The following is a 19,762-nucleotide window of genomic DNA, read 5'->3' as shown; positions in this document are numbered from 1 at the left end:
ATTAAAATATCAGTTCAGGTTAATTCTTATGATTTTGCAATTTGCTTAAAGTATGATGCCAATCTTTATAAAAGAAATAAAAATTAAGTTACTTGAATATTACTCCTTAGTTTGTGAAACACTTAAAAAACCATACAGGTAGCTGCCAAGTTTTGAATGGGAAAAGAATGGAAACCTTCTTCAAAACATCATGATGCCAGAGAAAGACTGGAGTGAACAATGTTTGAAAATTATGATTGATTATTAGTGGGAACACAATGAAGCAAAGGAGAGTAGGCACTGGTTTCTTGCAATGAGTGGGGTAAGGAAATACAACCTAAAAAAAAGGGATACAGAGAAACAGTCTGTTTCAATTTTCTATTAGCCATGGTTCAGAATAAAAATGAAATAGCCTCTTATTCTTAGTTCTCCATTTCAGTTATGCAGGCATGTATGATCCTGTTCTATGCCACGAATGCCATACACCTCAAAGGCTCATGAACATGATATGGTTAAAGCCTGAAGCCTTCATATATTTCCAAGTATAGGTTAAATATAAAATCTCTGTTAAACACTCTGCTGCCTGAAGTCAGATATTTTTTAACTGCTGGATTTTACAGATTTTCACCAAAGCAGTTTACAGCAGGAAACTTCCTATTTCTAGAGTTCACTTAGAAAAAATAGGAAACAGATTCATGTAGAGACAGAGAAAGATAATGGAGAACCTAGAATAAGTTATATAAAACAACATGCTGTGAACATTAAAGCTAGACTGCTTAGGGAAATCCTCACTGAGATCTAAGAAGACTTTACAAAATACACTGAAAGTCAATTGAAATGATGTATACCTAGAATTCACATCAAAGCCCTTTCATCTTGTCATCAAGCCAAGTTTTTCTCTTCTCTTTTCTTTCTCAAAACTCTGCTGTAAGTATGTATTCTAAATAAACTGTTCCAAGACTAAGCCAATCTACACATGCAAGTACTCATACTCTTGACTTTCTGTTTTGACGTTAGGTACCCTTTCTCTAACTCCACACTGTTCTGACTTTACCCATTTCAGAAACTAGGTTTGATTCTGCACCCACATAGCTGATATTGAAAAGGATGCCTCCAGCATAGCTTACACTTATATTGGTGTAGCAGAAAGAGCAGTGAACTGGGATTGAGAAAATGTGGATTCAAATCTTGTCCTAGATACGTAAGATTAGATAATTCACTGCATTAAAGGGTACCTCTGATTCTTCATATGTTAATGATGAAGTGCGTTGATCTAGATGGTTTTAGGATCCTTTCCCCAGACATATTAACCTTCTGGTACTCAACTAGTCCCTGAAAGCAATGGCAACCACTCCAGAGCGACCTCAGATCAATCCTCTGCCTAATTTCTGGATAAAAGAGGCTCAACAATCTTTGAGATCTTTGTATTTATAACATCTGTATTGATATGAATGGATTCAATAAATTTCATGGCATGAAAAGAACCAGCTACTCCCTGGGGGAACTAACACATGTTCAAGTTCCAATGGGAATTATTAGAACATTCAACACATTTTGTCCAGAGTTAAAGATGGATCATAAAGTGTCATTATTATTCTTAAGTGCTCTATGTATATGGAGTGAATATGATGGGAAAGATGTAAGTGAGAATCCTTATCTTGGGCCACAGCAAAGATAAGACAAATAGGATCTATTATTTGGCTTTGGGGCTACAAATGTTATCTCTCAGTTCATTGAAAAATAAATGAGAATGTGTTTCCCTGTTTGAGACCAGAAAAATTCATACTCTTAAAGGAAGTGTTCAGAACCTATGTGAGGAAAAGTTTAAAGCCCTCCTGCTGCTGCTGCTGCTAAGTCGCTTCAGTCATGTCCGACTCTGTGCGACCCCATAAACGGAAGCCAACCAGGCTCCCCTGTCCCTGGGATTCTCCAGGCAAGAACACTGGAGTGGGTTGCCATTTCCTTCTCCAATACATGAAAGTGAAAAGTGAAAGTGAAGTTGCTGTGGGTTCGGCTCAGTTTCAGATAGCTCCTCGTTCCAGCTTACACTTCTCGGTATCTACAGGCCCCTTACGGTGTAGTCGGTGTTTTCTAGAGGGATTTTAATCTGTTGCACCAGTCCCTTCTGAAGCGGTTCCCTTACAGATGGCTAACAAACACATGAAAAGATGCTCAACATCACTCATTATTAGAGAAATGCAAATCAAAACCACAATGAGGTACCATTACACGCCAGTCAGGATGGCTGCTATCCAAAAGTCTACAAGCAATAAATGCTGGAGAGGGTGTGGAGAAAAGGGAACCCTCTTACACTGTTGGTGGGAATGCAAACTAGTACAGCTGCTATGGAAAACAGTGTGGAGATTTCTTAAAAAACTGGAAATAGAACTGCCATATGACCCAGCAATCCCACTTCTGGGCATACACACAGAGGAAACCAGATCTGAAAGAGACACGTGCACCCCAATGTTCATCGCAGCACTGTTTATAATAGCCAGGACATGGAAGCAACCTAGATGCCCATCAGCAGATGAATGGATAAGGAAGCTGTGGTACATATACACCATGGAATATTACTCAGCCGTTAAAAAGAATTCATTTGAACCAGTCCTAATGAGATGGATGAAACTGGAGCCCCTTATACAGAGTGAAGTAAGCCAGAAAGATAAAGAACATTACAGCATACTAATGCATATATATGGAATTTGAAAGATGGTAACGATAACCCTATATGCAAAACAGAAAAAGAGACACACAAATACAGAACAGACTATTGAACTCTGTGGGAGAATGTGAGGGTGGGATATTTCAAAAGAACAGCATGTATACTATATCTATGGTGAAACAGATCACCAGCCCAGGTGGGATGCATGAGACAAGTGCTCGGGCCTGGTGCACTGGGAAGACCCAGAGGAATCGGGTGGAGAGGGAGGTGGGAGGGGGAATTGGGATGGGGAATACGTGTAAATCTATGGCTGATTCATATCAATGTATGACAAAACCCACTGAAATGTTGTGAAGTAATTAGCCTCCAACTAATAAAAAATTAAAAAAAAAAAAAAAAAAGAAAGTGAAGTTGCTCAGCCGCATCCACCTCTTAGCGACCCCATGGACTGCAGCCTACCAGTCTCCACCATCCATGTATTTTCCAGGCAAGAGTACTGGAGTGGGGTGCCATTGCCTTCTCCAAAGCCCTTCTACAAGACTCAAATATAGACTTGAACAAATGGAAACATACACCATGATCTTGAATTAGAATATACATCATAAAGATGTCCGTTCACCTTAAATGAATTTATAGAGTTAATGTAATTTAAATAATAAATCACACCAGGCCTCTTTGATCTAGATAAACTGACTACAAAATTCTTTCGGAAAAATAAAATGCAAACATGCAAGAGGAGCCAGGGATACATTTTAAAAAGTAGAGCAATGGGAGAGGATGAGTTCTAGAGTGCAGAGAAACCATGCTATAAAGATGCCATAAATAAAACAATTTGATATAGATGAATTAATATAAAAACAATTAAAAAAACAAAATTAAAAATCAAGGAATAGGCTTAATTGCACATGGAAATAAAGTATATAAAAAATGAATTTCTAAAATGAAGTGAAGTGAAGTCGCTCAGTCGTGTCTGACTCTTTGTGACCCCATGGACGGTAGCTACCAGGCTCCGTGATCCATGGGATTTTCCAGGCAAGAATACTGGAGTGGGCTGCCATTTCCTTCTCCAGAGGATCTTCCCAACCCAGGGAGTAGGGGACAATTAGTGCTTTTTAACAAGTGATTTTGAGATAGCTGGATAGCCACCTTGAAAAGAACTGCATTAATTCCTCATACCTTACCTACCTTACACATATTTACTTGTAAAACCTGATTTTCTTTTTATATCTAGGGGAGGAAATAATTCCCAACTACAACTCAAAATTCATTAATAATAAGGGAAAATTGAATATTTTGATTACATACTTTTTCATGGCAGAAACGCAAAAGCATAGCTGACACAAATGAATACTTAGAGAAAAAAATCTAACCTTTAAGGATGAAGCAATGATAAATTAATACATAAAGAGCTAATAAACGAGTAAAAAGACCAGCAACCATGCAGAGAAATGGAACAAGATGTGCAAATACGTTATTGTTGTTCAGTCGCTAAGTTGTTTCCGACTCTTTGCGACCCTTTGGACTGCAGCGCACCAGGCTTCCCTGTGCTTCACTATCTCCCAGAGTTTGTTCAGAATTATGTCCATTGAGTCAGTGATGCCATCCCACCATCTCATCCTCTGTTGCCCCCTTCTCCTCCTACCTTCAATCTTCCTTAGCATCAGGGTTTTTCCAATGAGTTGGCTCTTTTCATCAGGTGGCTAAAGTATTGGAGCTTCAGCATCAGTCCTTCCAATGAATATTCAGGCCTGATTTCCTTTAGGATTGACTGTTTTGATCTCTTTGCTGTCTAAGGGACTCTCAAGAGTCTTCTCCAACACCACAGTTTGAAAGCATCAGTTCTTCAGTTCTCAGCCTTCTTTACGGTCCAACACTCACATCTGTACATTACTACTGGAAAAACCATTACTTTGACTATATGGACCTTTGTCAGCAAAGTGATGTCTCTGTTTTTTAAAACACTGCTTAGGTTTGTCATAGTTTTTCTTCCAAGGAGTAAGCGTCTTTTAATTTCATGGCTGCAGTCACTGTCTGCACTGATTTTGGAGTCAAAGAAAATAAAGTCTGTCACTGTTTCCATTGTTTCCCCAACTATTTGCCATTAAGTGATGAGACCAGATGCCATGATCTTAGTCTTTTTGAATGTTGAGTTTTAGGCCAGCCTTCTACTCTCCTCTTTCACCTTCACCAAGAGGCTCTTTAGTTCCTCTTCACTTTCTGCTGTAAGGGTGGTGTCACCTGAATATCTGAGGTTATCATATTTCTCCCAGAAATCTTGATTCCAGCTTGGCATTTTGCATGATGCAAATAGGAACAAGCTGTATAAAAATGTTCAAACTTTAATAAGAAAATGTATTAGGGAATTCCCTGGTGGGTCAGTGGTTAGGACTTGGTGCTTTCACTGTAGTGGGCCCAGAGTTTGATCCCTGGTTGGGGAACTAAGATCACATAAGCTACATGGTGCAGCCAAAAAAATAAGCTGTTAAATTACATTGAGATACTGTTTATCAACTATCATATGCAAAATAATTTATATCAGATAAAAATCTAACAGCTTGGAAACCTACTACAGTTTGAACTTCTTTACACAGGAACTATATCCCAGTACAGTGGAATGAAAATTGGAACCCTGCTAACTCACACAGGTCTCTGGACCTCACACAACCCTGTAACCAAATTTTATTGCTCAAAGCAATTTCCAAGATCCATGGGGTTGGGAAAATGTTCAGTTTTTATTTGAAGAAGATGTAATATATTCTGGTTGTGATTTCCAATCTATATCTGCTCACTCTCTGGATACAATTATTTACAGTCTTCCTGCATGAAAAATATGCGCACTAAATTTCAAGATTCTCAAATTCTCAACTATTTGGCTAGAAGTCCAAGGTCTTTTCTTCTGCACCAGCTCCACATATATATGTGTATGCGTGTGTGGGTGGTTCCTTGGGCGCAGATCTTCTTCATATGAATCAAAAGACATCATCTGTTCTACTCTTCACACACCCAACGTTCAATGATGAGACTCTGATCAGTTAATTGTGACAGACACACCAATTGAAAAAGAAGAGAAACAAAGGCACATAGTGGGACTTGGCCCATGGCTGTTCTAAAATACTTCTGGGGCAGTTTCCCTGGGGCAGGGAATGCTCTTTGACTATGGTTAGGTTCATTATCGTTCCAGATGTTTCTTCTGTTCCTTTCTCTCTTTCTCCTCCTGAAATTCTCACCACACATACGTTATACATTTTGTAGCAGTCCCACAAACTTTGGATATTCTCTCTCTTTTCTTTTTTCAGATTTTGTTCTCTTTGCTTTTCAATTTTGAAGGTTTCTGTTAATATTTGAGGTATCCTTAAGTTCACATATTCTTTCTTCAGCCACATCCAGGGTACCAATGAGCCCGTCAGAGGCATTCTTCATTTCCGTTTCAGTGTTTTGGATCTATTGCATTACCCTTTTGGTGCTTTCTTAGGATCTCCATCTCTTTGCTTACATTGTCCATCTGTTCTTGCCTGTTGTCTACTTTATCCATTAGCACATCCATAACATTTGTTTTAAATTCCCAGTCTGGTAATTCCAATATTCCCAATGTATGGAATTCTGATTCCATACATTCTGGTGGTTCTGATGCTTACTCTGCTTCTTCAAACTGTGGGTTTTTCTATTTTTTTTTTTTTTTTGTTTTGATTTTGGTATGCCTTGTGTTTTTTTTTTTTTTTTGATGGTCAAACCTGGGTAAAAGGAGCTACCATAAACATGCCTTAAATAATGTGGTAGTTAAATGCAGGGGTGAGGGGAAGCTTTCTATAGACCCATGATTAGGTCTCAGAGTTTCAGTAAGCCTGTACTTCTGGGTGAACTTCATAAGTGTTTTGCTTCCTTTTGTTTTCCTAATTGCTTGGGTAGGATAGAATGTCTTGAGTGAGCTAGAGTTGGGATTCTCCTTTATCCCATACGGAAGGCCAAAGCTGACTGGAGATGGGGTATTCCCCATCTTCTAGGTCAGCTGGGCTCTGATAATACCCTATCAGGTTAGGTTCTGGTTAAATGGTTTCTCCTAGGGCAGACATTGTTAATGTGTGTATGTGTGCTCTGACATATTTCAAAATGGTTCTTTTTCCTCTTCCTCTCTGCTGGAAGCTGGAGAGGATTTTTTCTCTGATATACTCTAAGAATCTAGTCTAACTCTTGGAGATAAATAATATAAAATTTTGCTCATATGACCAGGTTCTCTAGTTTTTAACACTCAAAGTTGTCCATACTGAGCCTCCACAATTAGTCAATTACAGTTCAAATTTTCCCACCCTGTACTGGTTCCCTGGGCATTTCTAGCTAAGGTCTTTGCTCTTATAACTGGTGACTCCTATATTGCCCGCATTTCTCTCCAATATTGGAGGCAGAGATGTGCCTGTGTCCCACCTCTCTTAAATATCCTAGAAGAGTTGTTTTTTCAGTCTGTTCATCTCCAATATACATGACTTTATACACACACACTCACATAGTTACATAGTTGACCCTTGAACAACACAGGTTTGAACTGTCCTAGTCCATTTATATGTGGATTTTTTTTCAGTAGTAAATATGAGAACACTACATGATTCGAGGTTGGTTTAATCCATGGATGTGGAATGGTGGACACAGAGGACTTACTATCAAGTTACACACAAATTTTTGACTTCTTACTCTTAACCCCCATGTTCAAGGGTCAACTGTAGTTTCAAGAGTAAGACATGTGGCTTCTTGCAATGTTTTCAAGGTTCATTCAGGTTGTAGCATGGATCACTATTTTATACCTCATTCCATTTCATGGCCAAATAATATTCCATTGTATGGCTATCCAACATTTAGTTTATTCATTAATCAGTTTATAGATGTTTCCACATTTTGGCTGTTGTGAATAATGCTACTACAAACATTTATGTACAAGTTTTTGACACAAAAGGCTGCATATTATGTTATTTCATTTGTATGAAATGTCAGGAATAGACAAACACATACAGAAAACAGATTATTGATTGTAAGGGCTTGGAGAAAGGAGATTTGGGAGTGTTTGCTCAACAAATACAGGTTTTCCTTTTGGATAAAATGTTCTGGAATGTGAAAGGGGATAGTGGCAGTCATTGACAAAAAAATTTTCTTGAACTAGATGGTGGTGATAGTTGCACAATACTCAGAATATACTAAATATCACTAAAGGTAAATTTTATATTATGTGTATTTAACTGCAAACAAAATTAGTAAGAAGTGAAAATTTTCCAAATATATATGAAGAAGGAAATGCATCAACTACTTCTTTATTCTCAATCCCTGATGTAGCCAGTGTTAGTCTACTCTGTTATTGTTTGTTTCTTATAAAATTAAGATCATATAATACACATGACCAACCAGTTTGTTTTTCATTTGATGGTTTATTATAGACATTGTAGTGTATTCAAATTCAAGTATTTCTTTTCATGACAGCTGTATTTTTTAAAGTAAGGGTATTCTGTAACTTATATAATTCCTTTACTAATAGGTAATCAGATTTTTCCCCTTATTTTTCCCACTGCTTACTCTGCTAAAATAAATATTTTTTTTTTCATAGTTTAAAGGATCACTGCTTTTATTTCCATGAATTGATTCTCAAAAGAAAGATTTATGAGTCAAATGACATTGAAGAAAAGTATACTTTAATTTTAGACGTTATTGCCGAGATATTGGGTTTGTTTGTTTTTAACGCTGCAGTTTATACATTCATCAATGATATGCGTGTGTGCTAAGTTGCTTCAGCCAGATCTGACTCTTTGTGATACTATGGATGATAGCCTGCCAGGATCCTCTGCCCGTGGGGATTCTCCAGGCAAGAATACGGAAGGGGTTGCCATGCCCTCCTTCAGGGGATCTTCCCCACCCAGAGATCAAACCCCCATCTCTTATGTCTTCTGTATTGGCAGGTAGGTTCTTTACCACTAGCATCACCTGGGAAGCCCCATCCATGATACAAAATATCCCTAAATATTCTTCTAAATTTTGATCAATTTGATGAGCAAAAATGTCATTGATTTTTATTTTAATATGCAGTTCCCTGGCCATTAATGAGGTTAAATATTTCTCATAAGTTTATTTGTTATTAGGTGTAATTTATTCTAGGAATTACTTATTTATTGTGTTTTTTTTTTTGTCAATTTTTTCCCTATTGAAATTTTTCTTATTAATTTACTGGAGACATTTCAAAATGCTTTTTGCATAAGGTTGCAGACAAGGAATGAAGTTATTTATTTACTTTCCATATAGATGTGCATGCATGCTTAGTTTCTCCAGTCATGTCTGACTCTTTGCAACCCTATAGACTGTAGCCCACCAGGCTCCTCTGTCCATGAGATTCTCTAGGCAAGAATGCTGGAGTGGGTTGCCATGCCCTGCTCCAGGGGATCTTCCCGACCCAGGGATCCAACCTGATCTCCTGTGTCTCCTGCATTGCAGGCAGGTCCTTTACCACTGAGCCACTGGAACAAAGAACAATTGTTAAACAGTCTTTTGTTAAAAGGGCTCTTCTTTCCTATCAAATTATTTTGGTACCTTTTTTGAAAATCAGTTATCATATATGTGAAATTCTTCTGGACTTTCCATTCTGTTCCATGCATCTGTTTTGTAGGCAAACACAATACTCTAATGATTACTATAGCTTTATAATAAGTGTTGAAAACAGATTTTGTGACCCTAACAAATTTGTTCTGTTCACATTGTTTCAGTGATCTTAGGTTATTTGAAATTTCATATTAATTTTAAAATCAATTTAAGCCTGCTGGGATAATGATTAGCATGATGTTAAATGTATACAACAATTAGGAGATAATGAACTCGTTCACAGAATTGTGTCTTTTTATCTATGAGCACAGTCTGCTTCCCATCATCTCTTCATCCTTGGACCCAGGAAGATGGATAAAGAGCAATGCGGGAATTATGCATTGAATCTTAAAGCTTCTGCTCAAATGTGGCACATGTGGCACAAAACTTCTGCCCATATTATGTTGAATAAATAAGTCATGTTTCCAAGGCTTTGGTTAAAAAAAAAACAAAACAAAAAAATGGGAATTATGCTCTTCTTACAGCAATGGAGGGTCTCTGAAGAGATAAACTAAGTAGAATTATTTAATTTAATAATTTCCTGCCTTCAAATGCTCTCTTCTCAAATCATCTGTATAAATCCTTACAAAATATTGATTTCAAGTCACCATAACTGCCTATAGTCTTACAATGAGCCTTTATCGTCTTTTACATCAAATCATATTTTAGAGTGGCATTCTTATTCTTCTAAACTGCTAGCTGAATATCTTGTTCCTGCAAATAAGTTCCACTATTTCATTTCCCACATACTTTTTTCCCTTACCAAGCGAAATTTTAGTTTTCATTATAGGTCAAGTTCATGATATTTCTTCTGTAAGAACATATTCTTGATTGATTAAGCACACTGCAATTTTTCCCTTATCTAAAATCCAGTGCACTCTTTATCTCTAAGAATTGGTTGAAAACTTGATATATTTGACTGCACTGTTTCACAAATTGTTTTATTTATGAGTGTTCAGTAACTCCAAAAAATTATACATTACTTAAAGCATAAATAAATGTTCCTGGATTTTATTCTCCCATGGCCTCTAGAACAAGGCTAGATAATCAAGAGTGCTCATTAAAATTTGTTGGCATCTCCTTCTACCTTCTAAATGTTGACTTTTCCAACTTCCATCCCCTGAATCTCTCAGGTCCAGGTAAAAACAATCATTGTAAATTCCCATGAGAAAATTAATATATCTTCCTGTTGTGAACTAAATCATACCACTGTTGTTGTTCAAAAGATCCCATTGAAATATGATTTCTTGGTCAATTCCCAAGTCCCTACAACATCCATTTTATCTACAGCTGCTACACAGCTAATGATTCACCTAGGTCATTTATTTATATTTAAAACTAACTCCTCTACATTCTCCGTCAGAGCCTACTCAACACTGTGTATACTATAAAGCCTTGATTCTGCTAGAGATCTGGTAAGCAAAATTGCTCTTTTCTTTTTTTCGTGTGTCTTTCCTACTTCCACCTTCTAATTCTGGAGGATTAGATCATTAAAACAGTTTGCATATGTTGGCATATATGAAGGGAGAATTCAAACAGAAGTGGGACTAAGCCTTAAGGCTTATTCTCATTGAAGTGATATGATATATCCTGTAGAAGACAAGGTAAAATTTTAATTCATGTAATTATGTAATCACAAATATTTGTAGGAGGAACATACTCCTATTTAAGGAAAAAGAGAAATAGAGAAGCAGTTAAATGCCTTTCTTTGGGGTAGTGGCTATATTGCAATATACTTGATACTCAGTCTTGTTCAGTTCAGTTCAGTTCAGTCACTCTTTGTGACCCCATAGGCTGCAGCATGTCAGACTTCCCTGTTCATCACCACCCTGGAGTTTGCTCAAACTCATGTACATCGAGTCAGTGAGGCTATCCAACCATCCCATCCTCTGTTGTTCCTTTCTCCTCCTGCCTTCAATCTTTCTCAGCATCAGAGTCTTTTCAAATGAGTCAGTTCTTCCCATCAGGTGGCCAAAGTATTGGAGTTTCAGCTGCATCAGTCCTTCCAATGAATAGTCAGGCCTGATTTCCTTTAGGATGGACTGGTGTTGGATCTCCTTGCAGTCCAAGGGACTCTCAAGAGTCTTCTCCAACACCACAGTTCAAAAGCATCAGTTCTTTGGTGCTCAGCTATGTTTATAGTCCAACTCTCACATCCATACATGACTACTGGAAAAACCATAGCCTTGACTAGATGGACTTTTGTTGGCAAAGTAATGCCTCTGCTTTTTAATATGCTGTCTAGGTTCGTCATAACTTTTCTTCCAAGAAGTAAGCATCTTTTAATTTTATGGCTGCAGTCATCACCTGTAGTGATTTTGGAGCCCCCCAAAATAAAGTCTGTCATGGTTTCCACTGTTTCCCCATCTGTTTCCCATGAAGTGATGGGACCAGATGCCATGATCTTAGTTTTCTGAATGTTGAGCTCTAAGCCAACTTTTCACTTTCATCAAGAGGCTCTTTAGTTCTTCTTCTCTTTCTGCCATAAGGGTGGTGTCATCTGAATATCTGAGGTTATTGATGTTTCTTCTAGCAATCTTGATTCCAGCTTGTGCTTCATCCAGTCCAGGATTTCTCATGATGTACTCTGCATATAAGTTAAATAAGCAGGGTGACAATATACAGCCTCGATGTACTTCTTTCCCTATTTGGAACCAGTCTGTTGTTCCATGTCCAGTTCTAACTGTTGCTTCCTGATCTGCATACAGGTTTCTCAAGAGGCAGGTCAGGTGGTCTGGTATGCCCATCTCTTTCAGAATTTTCCACAGTTTGTTGTGGAAAACAGTTTGTTGACTGTGATCCACACAGTCAAAGGCTTTGGCATAGTCAATAAAACAGAAGTAGATGTTTTTCTGGAACTCTCTTGCTTTTTCATGATCTAGCAGATGTTGGCAATTTGACCTCTGGTTCCTCTGCCTTTTGTAAATTCAGCTTGAACATCTGGAAGTTCGTGGTTCACATACTATTGAATTCTGTTTTGGAGAATTTTGAGCATTACTTTGCTAGTGTGTGAGATGAGTGCAATTGTGCAGTAGTTTGAGCATTCTTTGGCATTGCCTTTCTTTGGGACTGGAATGAAAACTGACCTTTTCCAGTCCCGTGGCCACTGCTGAGTTTTCCAAATTTGCTGGCATATTGAGTGCAGCATTTTCACAGCATCATCTTCTAGGTTTTGAAATAGCTCAACTGGCATTCCATCACCTCCACTAGCTTTGTTCGTAGAATGCTTCCTAAGGCTCACTTCACTTTGCATTCCAGGCTGTCTGGCTCTAGGTAAGTGATCATACCATCATGATTATCTGGGTCATGAAGATCTTTTTTTGTATAGTTCATCTGTGTATTCTTGCCACATCTTCTTAATAACTTCTGCTTCTGTTAGGTCCGTACTATTTCTGTTCTTTATTGTGCCCGTCTTTGCATGGAATGTTCCCTTGATATCTCTAATTTTCTTGAAGAGATCTCTAGTCTTTCCTATTCTATTGTTTTCCTCTATTTCTTTGCATTGATCACTGAGGAAGGCTTTCTTATTTCTCTTTGCTGTTCTTTGGAACTCTGCATTCAAATGGGTATATCTTTCCTTTTCTCCTTTGCCTTTTGCTTCTCTTCTTTTCACAGCTATTTGTAATGCTTCCTCAGACAACCATTTTCCTTTTGCATTTCTTTTTCTTGGGAATGGTCTTGATCACTGCCTTCTGTACAATGTCATGAACCTCCATCCATAATTCTTCAGGCACTCTATCAGATTTAATCCCTTGAATCTATTTCTCACTTCCACTGTATAATCATAAGGGATTTGATTTAGGTCGTACCTGAATGGTCTAGTGGTTTTCCCTACTTTCTTCAATTTAAGTCTGAATTTGGCAATAAGTAGTTCATGATCTGAGTGACAGTCAGCTCTCAGTCTTGTTTTTGCTGACTTTATAAAACTTAGTTTGGGTAAATATCAACAAAACTAATTTTCTCTGTGTTTCTGGTGGGTCTCAATCAGATGAATTTTATCCATAAATATGTTAATAATTCTCTATAAATTTATGAGCTTTTGCAACTGTCAACTTAAGTCTGTCCATAACGTTGCTTAAGAGCCCATGTCACTTATATGAGATATAATTTTTAATGTTCTTTCATGATGGATAACCTTATGGAAATCCATACTTTCAGTATGGATAAGTTTCTAAATGACTAAACCTGTGTGTGTGTATGTGTGTGTGTGTGTGTGTGTGTGTGTGTGTATGCATTTAACACACAGTCAATTCAGAGTAAGTGCTTCCTTAATGTGAGTTCTTATCTTTAAAATTGCACATGCTAATCTCATTTGGATTTCCACTAGCACTAGGAAGGAAAGTGTTATTTTCAACATCTATGACTTAAGTGGTATTCCACCACAATCCCTAATATCCTACTTTTCAAATCAATATAGCCAATGAAGGTGGAAAGAATACTAAAGATAAGTTTTCCTAGAGGAAGCAAAGTCTATGAAAATGAATCTGGGAAATAGAGCCTTCGCTTCAATAGAATCATGTTTTCTCTTGAATTTTTTTCTTTTTCTTTGATACAGGTTTCCAACTATCAGTTAGGACGATGGATGTGGCGAACGAGTCTACAGTTTCTGGTTTTGTTTTGCTAGGACTCTCTAAATCCTGGAAACTACAGACATTTTTCTTTGTGGTGTTTTCGCTGTTTTATGTGGCAACAATGGTGGGTAATAGCCTCATAGTCATCACAGTGATAGCTGACTCTCATCTGCACTTCCCCATGTACTTCCTGCTCACCAACCTTTCCATCATTGATATGTCTCTTGCTTCCTTTGCAACCCCTAAGATGATCACAGACTACCTCAGTGGACACAAAACCATCTCCTTTGATGGTTGCATCACCCAGATATTTTTTCTACACCTTTTTACTGGCACTGAGATTATTTTACTAATGGCTATGTCTTTTGATAGGTATATTGCAATATGCAAGCCTCTCCACTATGCTTCAATCATAAGTCCCCAGATGTGTGTTGCCCTTGTGGTGGTCTCCTGGGTTGTAGGAGTCATGCATTCCATGAGCCAGGTCATATTCGCTTTCACATTGCCATTCTGTGGTCCCAATGAGGTAGATAGCTTTTTCTGTGACCTTCCTGTGGTGTTCCAACTAGCATGTGTAAATACTTATGTCCTGGGCCTCTTTATGATCTCAACCAGTGGCATCATTGCCTTGTCCTGCTTTATTCTTCTATTCAGTTCTTATGTTATTGTCTTGGTAACTATCAGAAATCATGCTTCAAAAGGAACATCTAAGATTCTTTCTACCTGCACAGCTCATTTCATTGTTGTCTTCATGTTCTTTGGCCCCTGCATCTTCATCTATATGTGGCCACTAAGCAGTTTTCTGATAGACAAGATTCTATCTGTGTTTTATACCATCTTCACTCCCATTCTGAACCCAGTCATCTATACTTTGAGAAATCAGGAAGTGAAAACAGCCATGAGGAAACTGAAGAATAAGCTTCTAAATTCTAACAAGGCAACTCCATTGCATTATTTTTAGTTTTAACATCTAGTTTTATTCCTGGGTATTAATTGCCACATTTTTTGTGCACACAGCACACGTTAGGCTTTTATTTCTCAAGTTATTATCAACTTGAAATTGCCAAAATTTGTGAAATCACAAGTTCATGTTAAAACTATCCTCATACATGTATTTTAAATACATTTTAAATTTCAGAAAAGCAAGCTGACAGAAGCAAATTTTTCCAGAAGCAAAGAATATCTATAAAAATGTTAAGAGTGATTGTTTCAGTTAGGAAATTCAATATTAGCATTCTATTCATTGGAAAAGAGGAATAGAAAATGAGAAGTATTGATCAAACGCTAACTAGAAGATAATGACATTTACATACAACTAACAACTGAGCTACTCAGAGAACTCTAAAGTATGACAAATTAGTGAATTTCTGTAAGCCTTATAAATTCAATACTGGTATAGGAGTAACCTCTGATCAATAAGCAATGATTATCTATGCACATTCCTGACATTACTACTTAACATTTAAACAAATTTGTGAGTTCTATTAAAGAAAGTCTGAGTATGTTTCATTATAAATTTTGATGAAGTCCAAAGTGAGTGCTGTAAGTAGACACTCACTTTTAGCTAATAAGAAACACATTCATGATAACTCCTTCTGATAACACAGACTGAAAAAAGAGGCTAGAAAATTCTATGAGTAGAAGATATTATGAAATGAGTTTCAAAACACCACACTTTGCTTCATACAGACCCTAATGTCAGTTTAATGCCTGGAAAGTTAAAACTAGAATGAAATGAAAGATACAGTATATGATAGTGAATTAGTGGAAAGTTTATGCTTTTCTTTGAAGTATTATATTGTTTTATACTTTTGTTAAATTACTTCTTCCTCTTAATATTTGGATGCAAAAATAAGAAATTTGTGATTAGTTATACAATGTCAATGTAATAAGTGTATTTCTGTCAGGAAAGTTTTTTTTTTTTTTTCTAATACTTTTAAGTAAGTGCTAGGTTCAAAATTAGGTTGAAGGTACACAAGGTATCACTACCACCTGCTGGTCGATACTGGAAATGCAGGCATTGAAAGACTTGCCATCTCCTGGACCCTTTACTTTGCAAATCATTGGCTTTGTTGATGGCAAATCTTAAAGAATTAACTGTTATTTGGAATTTACTAAATTATACTTATAAAATATGGTGTCCAATATATTATACAATTTGTATTTTCAAGAGGAAAGATCAGTTGCCACCACAGTGTTTGATAAATATCAAGTTGTTATTCTTTTCTGGCATTATTGAACAGAGAAAACCAAGAATTATATATGCATTAAATGCCATTAACAAGAGAGAATTTAAGAAAATGAAATTCTTAACTTTTCATTTTAAGCCAAATGATGAGAAATATGTTTTTCTTCCTTAGTGTGTGTTTTTTATTTTATTAATTAAAGTATTAAACAAAGGGATGCTTACAGTTTGAAAGTGTGATATTGTGTTTAAACTAGGCATTTTTGAAACTATTGAATAAATCATCTGCAGTATTAACACAAGAATAAAATCTGTCTATTGCTGCAGAATAATAGCATAATTCTATTTGAAATAGGGATCAGTTCAGTTCAGTTCTGTCTCTCAGTCATGTCCTACTCTTTGCGACCCCATGAATCGCAGCACGCCAGGCCTCCCTGTCCATCACAAACTCCAGGAGTTTACTCAAACTCATGTCCATCGAGTCGGTGATGCCATCCAGCCACCTCATCCTCTTTCATCCCCTTCTCCTCCTGCCCCCGATCCCTCCCAGCATCAGGGCCTTTTCCAACGAGTCAACTCTTCTCATGAGGTGGCCAAAGTATTGGAGTTTCAGCTTCAGCATCAGTCTTTCCAGTGAACACCCAGGACTCATCTCCTTTGGGATGGACTGGTTGGATCTCCTTGCAGTCCAAGGGACTCTCAAGAGTCTTCTCCAACACCACAGTTCAAAAGCATCAATTTTTCGGCGCTCAGCTTTCTTCACAGTCCAACTCTCACATCCATACATGACCACTGGAAAAACTATAGCCTTGACCAGACGGATCTTTGTTGGCAAAGTAATGTCTCTGCTTTTTAATATGCTATCTACGTTGGTCATAACTCTCCTTTCAAGGAGTAAGCGTCTTTTAATTTCATGGCTGCAGTCACCATCTGCAGCGATTTTGGAGCCCCCAAAAATAAATAAGGATAGAGATGGACAAATTCTGGTTGTATGCATAAATTTTCTCTGTTTCAGTTACATGTGCAAATATGTTCAAGATTAAGGAACTCATTTATATAGAATTTTTATATCTGTTGTTCTAGAAATGCTCCAAGTAATGCTTTCAAATAATATCTTTATTTGAACAGGAATTATGTTTTTAAATGAACTGCTTTTTGCAGGATAAAACTGTGGAGTCTTTTTAAAGGGATGTCATCAATCTTCAGTGCTTATGTGGATAATTCTAAAACCCAAGGGTATTTGCCAAACTCTCAACAGTATAACTCATCAACAGATAACTCTGTAAGGCAAGTCAATAATGAAATTGAGTAGTTGGATTGATAGTAAGTTTGTCTAGCTGAGAATGAAAAGGACCATAGATAGCCTCTGGACAACTTCCATATATAACGAGAACTACCACTTTCTCTGATGGCTCAGCATGAGGAGTCATCATACAAGATACTTCTACACATTACATAAACACTAAAATCATAATTAGGAGCCACATCTTGATTATTTTATCGCCGTGTCTCCTCAACATGCTGCTGACACCCTTTAACCAAGGGTAAGTACAATCTAATGGCCACAGGCTCCTGAAACAGGAAAGATGGTGCCATCTGCCACTAGGGCATCTAAAGGCAGAAATAATGTTTTATAAAGCATGCTAGATGAAGATATACCAGCTAGTATAAACATACCAGGTTGAGGATAGCTTTAAATGATCTGAATTTCCAATAACACATTTGAGGGAACATCAGGAGATGGAGAATTTACAAAAGTATGTTGACAAACAACTTCATATTCCCTTAGGTGTTCGGGAAGCTTGGCCATACCAAATGTATGAGTTCTTAAAAATTGTAAGAAGCTGTTTAGTACAAGTAAGCAATATTATCAAACGCAGGTGAAAAAAAAAACTGTAAAAGTCAGGTCTAGATGAAATGACAAAATGTAAATTGTCATATATGAAGGAATTGGATATACATAATGACAATAAAATCCATAAATGATATACACTTTATATACTTCCAAAAATATTTGAGGAAGATTTCAAAATACTATACAGTGTGATGATGGTGGGTTTACATTGAAGGCTAAGGTTTAGACCCCTCCTCTGCATGCATTTCTTCAAAAGCCCTGGAATGGATCCCAGCAACAGCTTGTTCATAATTTTGACTCTTTTTTTCTTATAGAAGTCACCTTATATTACATTAACTTTCGGCTCTGCAGAACCTGAATCTACCCTGAGTGTAGAAGTTAGACTTCTACAAAAATGTTGGACTTGGGCATGTTTCTACCAGGGCTAAAAGCCTGTTATACTGCTTGTTGGTGCTGTAAACTTGGGCCAGATGCCTAATGTACCTTTGCCTCAGTTTCTGCATCTGTAAAAGGACATGGTAATGGTACCTACATCACAGAGTTTTTTAAGGGATAAAGGAAGTTATTCATATAAAGCACATAATATGCATTCAATACATGTTCTTAAAGTATAATTCTAAACAACTCTGGGTATTTTTAAGGAACTTGGTACTCTACTGAGCTAACAATTGACATGTTTAATTTGATAAGTAAATTTTTATTTTATAAATTTAAAATATTTGTGTCTGTATTGTTATTTTTGTTGTTCAGTTGCTAAGTTGTATCTGACTCTTCGCAACCCCATGGACTGTGGCCTGCCAGGCTCCTCTGTCCCTGGGATTTCCTAGGCAAGAATACTGGAGTGGGTTGCCATTTCCTCCTCCAGTAAATCTTCCCGACCCAGGGATTGAACCCACATCTCCTGTATTGGCAAGTGGATTCTTTACCACTGAGCTACCAGGAAGCTCCTTATGTTTGTATATATGTGCATAAAATTAATGTGTATTAATTAACTAGGAAAATTAAACGTAACTTCCACTAGAAAAATACACTGGTTCTTATATTAATTCAAACCTCTAGAAACATGTTTTTCTCACTGCTAATAATTTTTGTGAATCAAGAGAACTTCTAAATTGTTGTTTAACTACTATGTGATTGCTTGTTTACAATGCATAATTATTAAATAATTAATTTTAGACTGTATTTTCACCACAATTATGGCCGGAATAAGAAAGGTGATGTTTGATCCTCTGTATTATTAAGGTGAAGACATAGATAAATGCACAGAGTAGTGAATGCTAACTTAGATAAATATAACTTGTATATGAACTTGCATTTATGTGAGGAATTTTTCTACATTGATAAAGGCATGGGATAATGTGATTACTGGACTCTGGTGCCAAGTGGAATAAGTTCTTGGTAGATGCTATCATTTCAACATGTTTATACTCTTTGTAGATGTGTTTCCAAACTTAAACAATGACCAAAAACAATGAAAAGCAAAATAACCTTGTTTTTCAAATGAGCTTTTAAACAAAACACTTAAAGCAAAATTGACGAGAAAGTTGAAATAACCCTATTCTCTTCTCATGTTTTCCTTATTACTATTTTACTTGGTTATTTTTGGATGCATGTATCCAGATGGGAAACAAGGAGGAAAAAGCAGTCATGTAAATCTAATTCATGTGAACTTCTTGCTTTTTTATATTTTACTCTGGCAATTTACTCTCAGATGCCAATGAAATCCACTGAGCAATTTGACAGTCTTTTTTATGTGCTCCAGTAATGATGATTAATTTATAAAGGTCAGTGTACTTCTTATTGTGAATTATGTTCAATGTTATTAGTTATACCATGAGGCAAATATGCACAACTTATGACGGAGTCAGAAGAACCAACATCCAAATAAGTTTGGAACTGTG

The 19,762-nt window shown here is 36.9% G+C and overlaps 1 protein-coding gene across 1 annotated transcript; it reads left to right on the top strand.

Moving 5' to 3' along the window:
- The first annotated feature begins 13,803 nt into the window (after positions 1 to 13,803).
- LOC122705384 (olfactory receptor 4K2) lies at positions 13,804 to 14,782 on the top strand. The gene has a single exon (XM_043920727.1). It carries the CDS (start codon positions 13,829 to 13,831, stop codon positions 14,780 to 14,782), a length of 954 nt encoding a protein of 317 aa, XP_043776662.1. The 5' UTR covers positions 13,804 to 13,828.
- The last annotated feature ends 4,980 nt before the right edge of the window (positions 14,783 to 19,762 follow it).

The sequence above is a fragment of the Cervus elaphus genome, chromosome 12 (assembly GCF_910594005.1).
Source record: "Cervus elaphus chromosome 12, mCerEla1.1, whole genome shotgun sequence".
Lineage (NCBI taxonomy): Eukaryota > Metazoa > Chordata > Mammalia > Artiodactyla > Cervidae > Cervus > Cervus elaphus.
This window is presented reverse-complemented; position numbering and strand designations above follow the sequence as displayed.

Excerpts from the sequence above, each read along its gene's own strand:
- LOC122705384 (XM_043920727.1), top strand. The coding sequence starts at position 13,829 with ATGGATGTGGCGAACGAGTCTACAGTTTCTGGTTTTGTTTTGCTAGGA.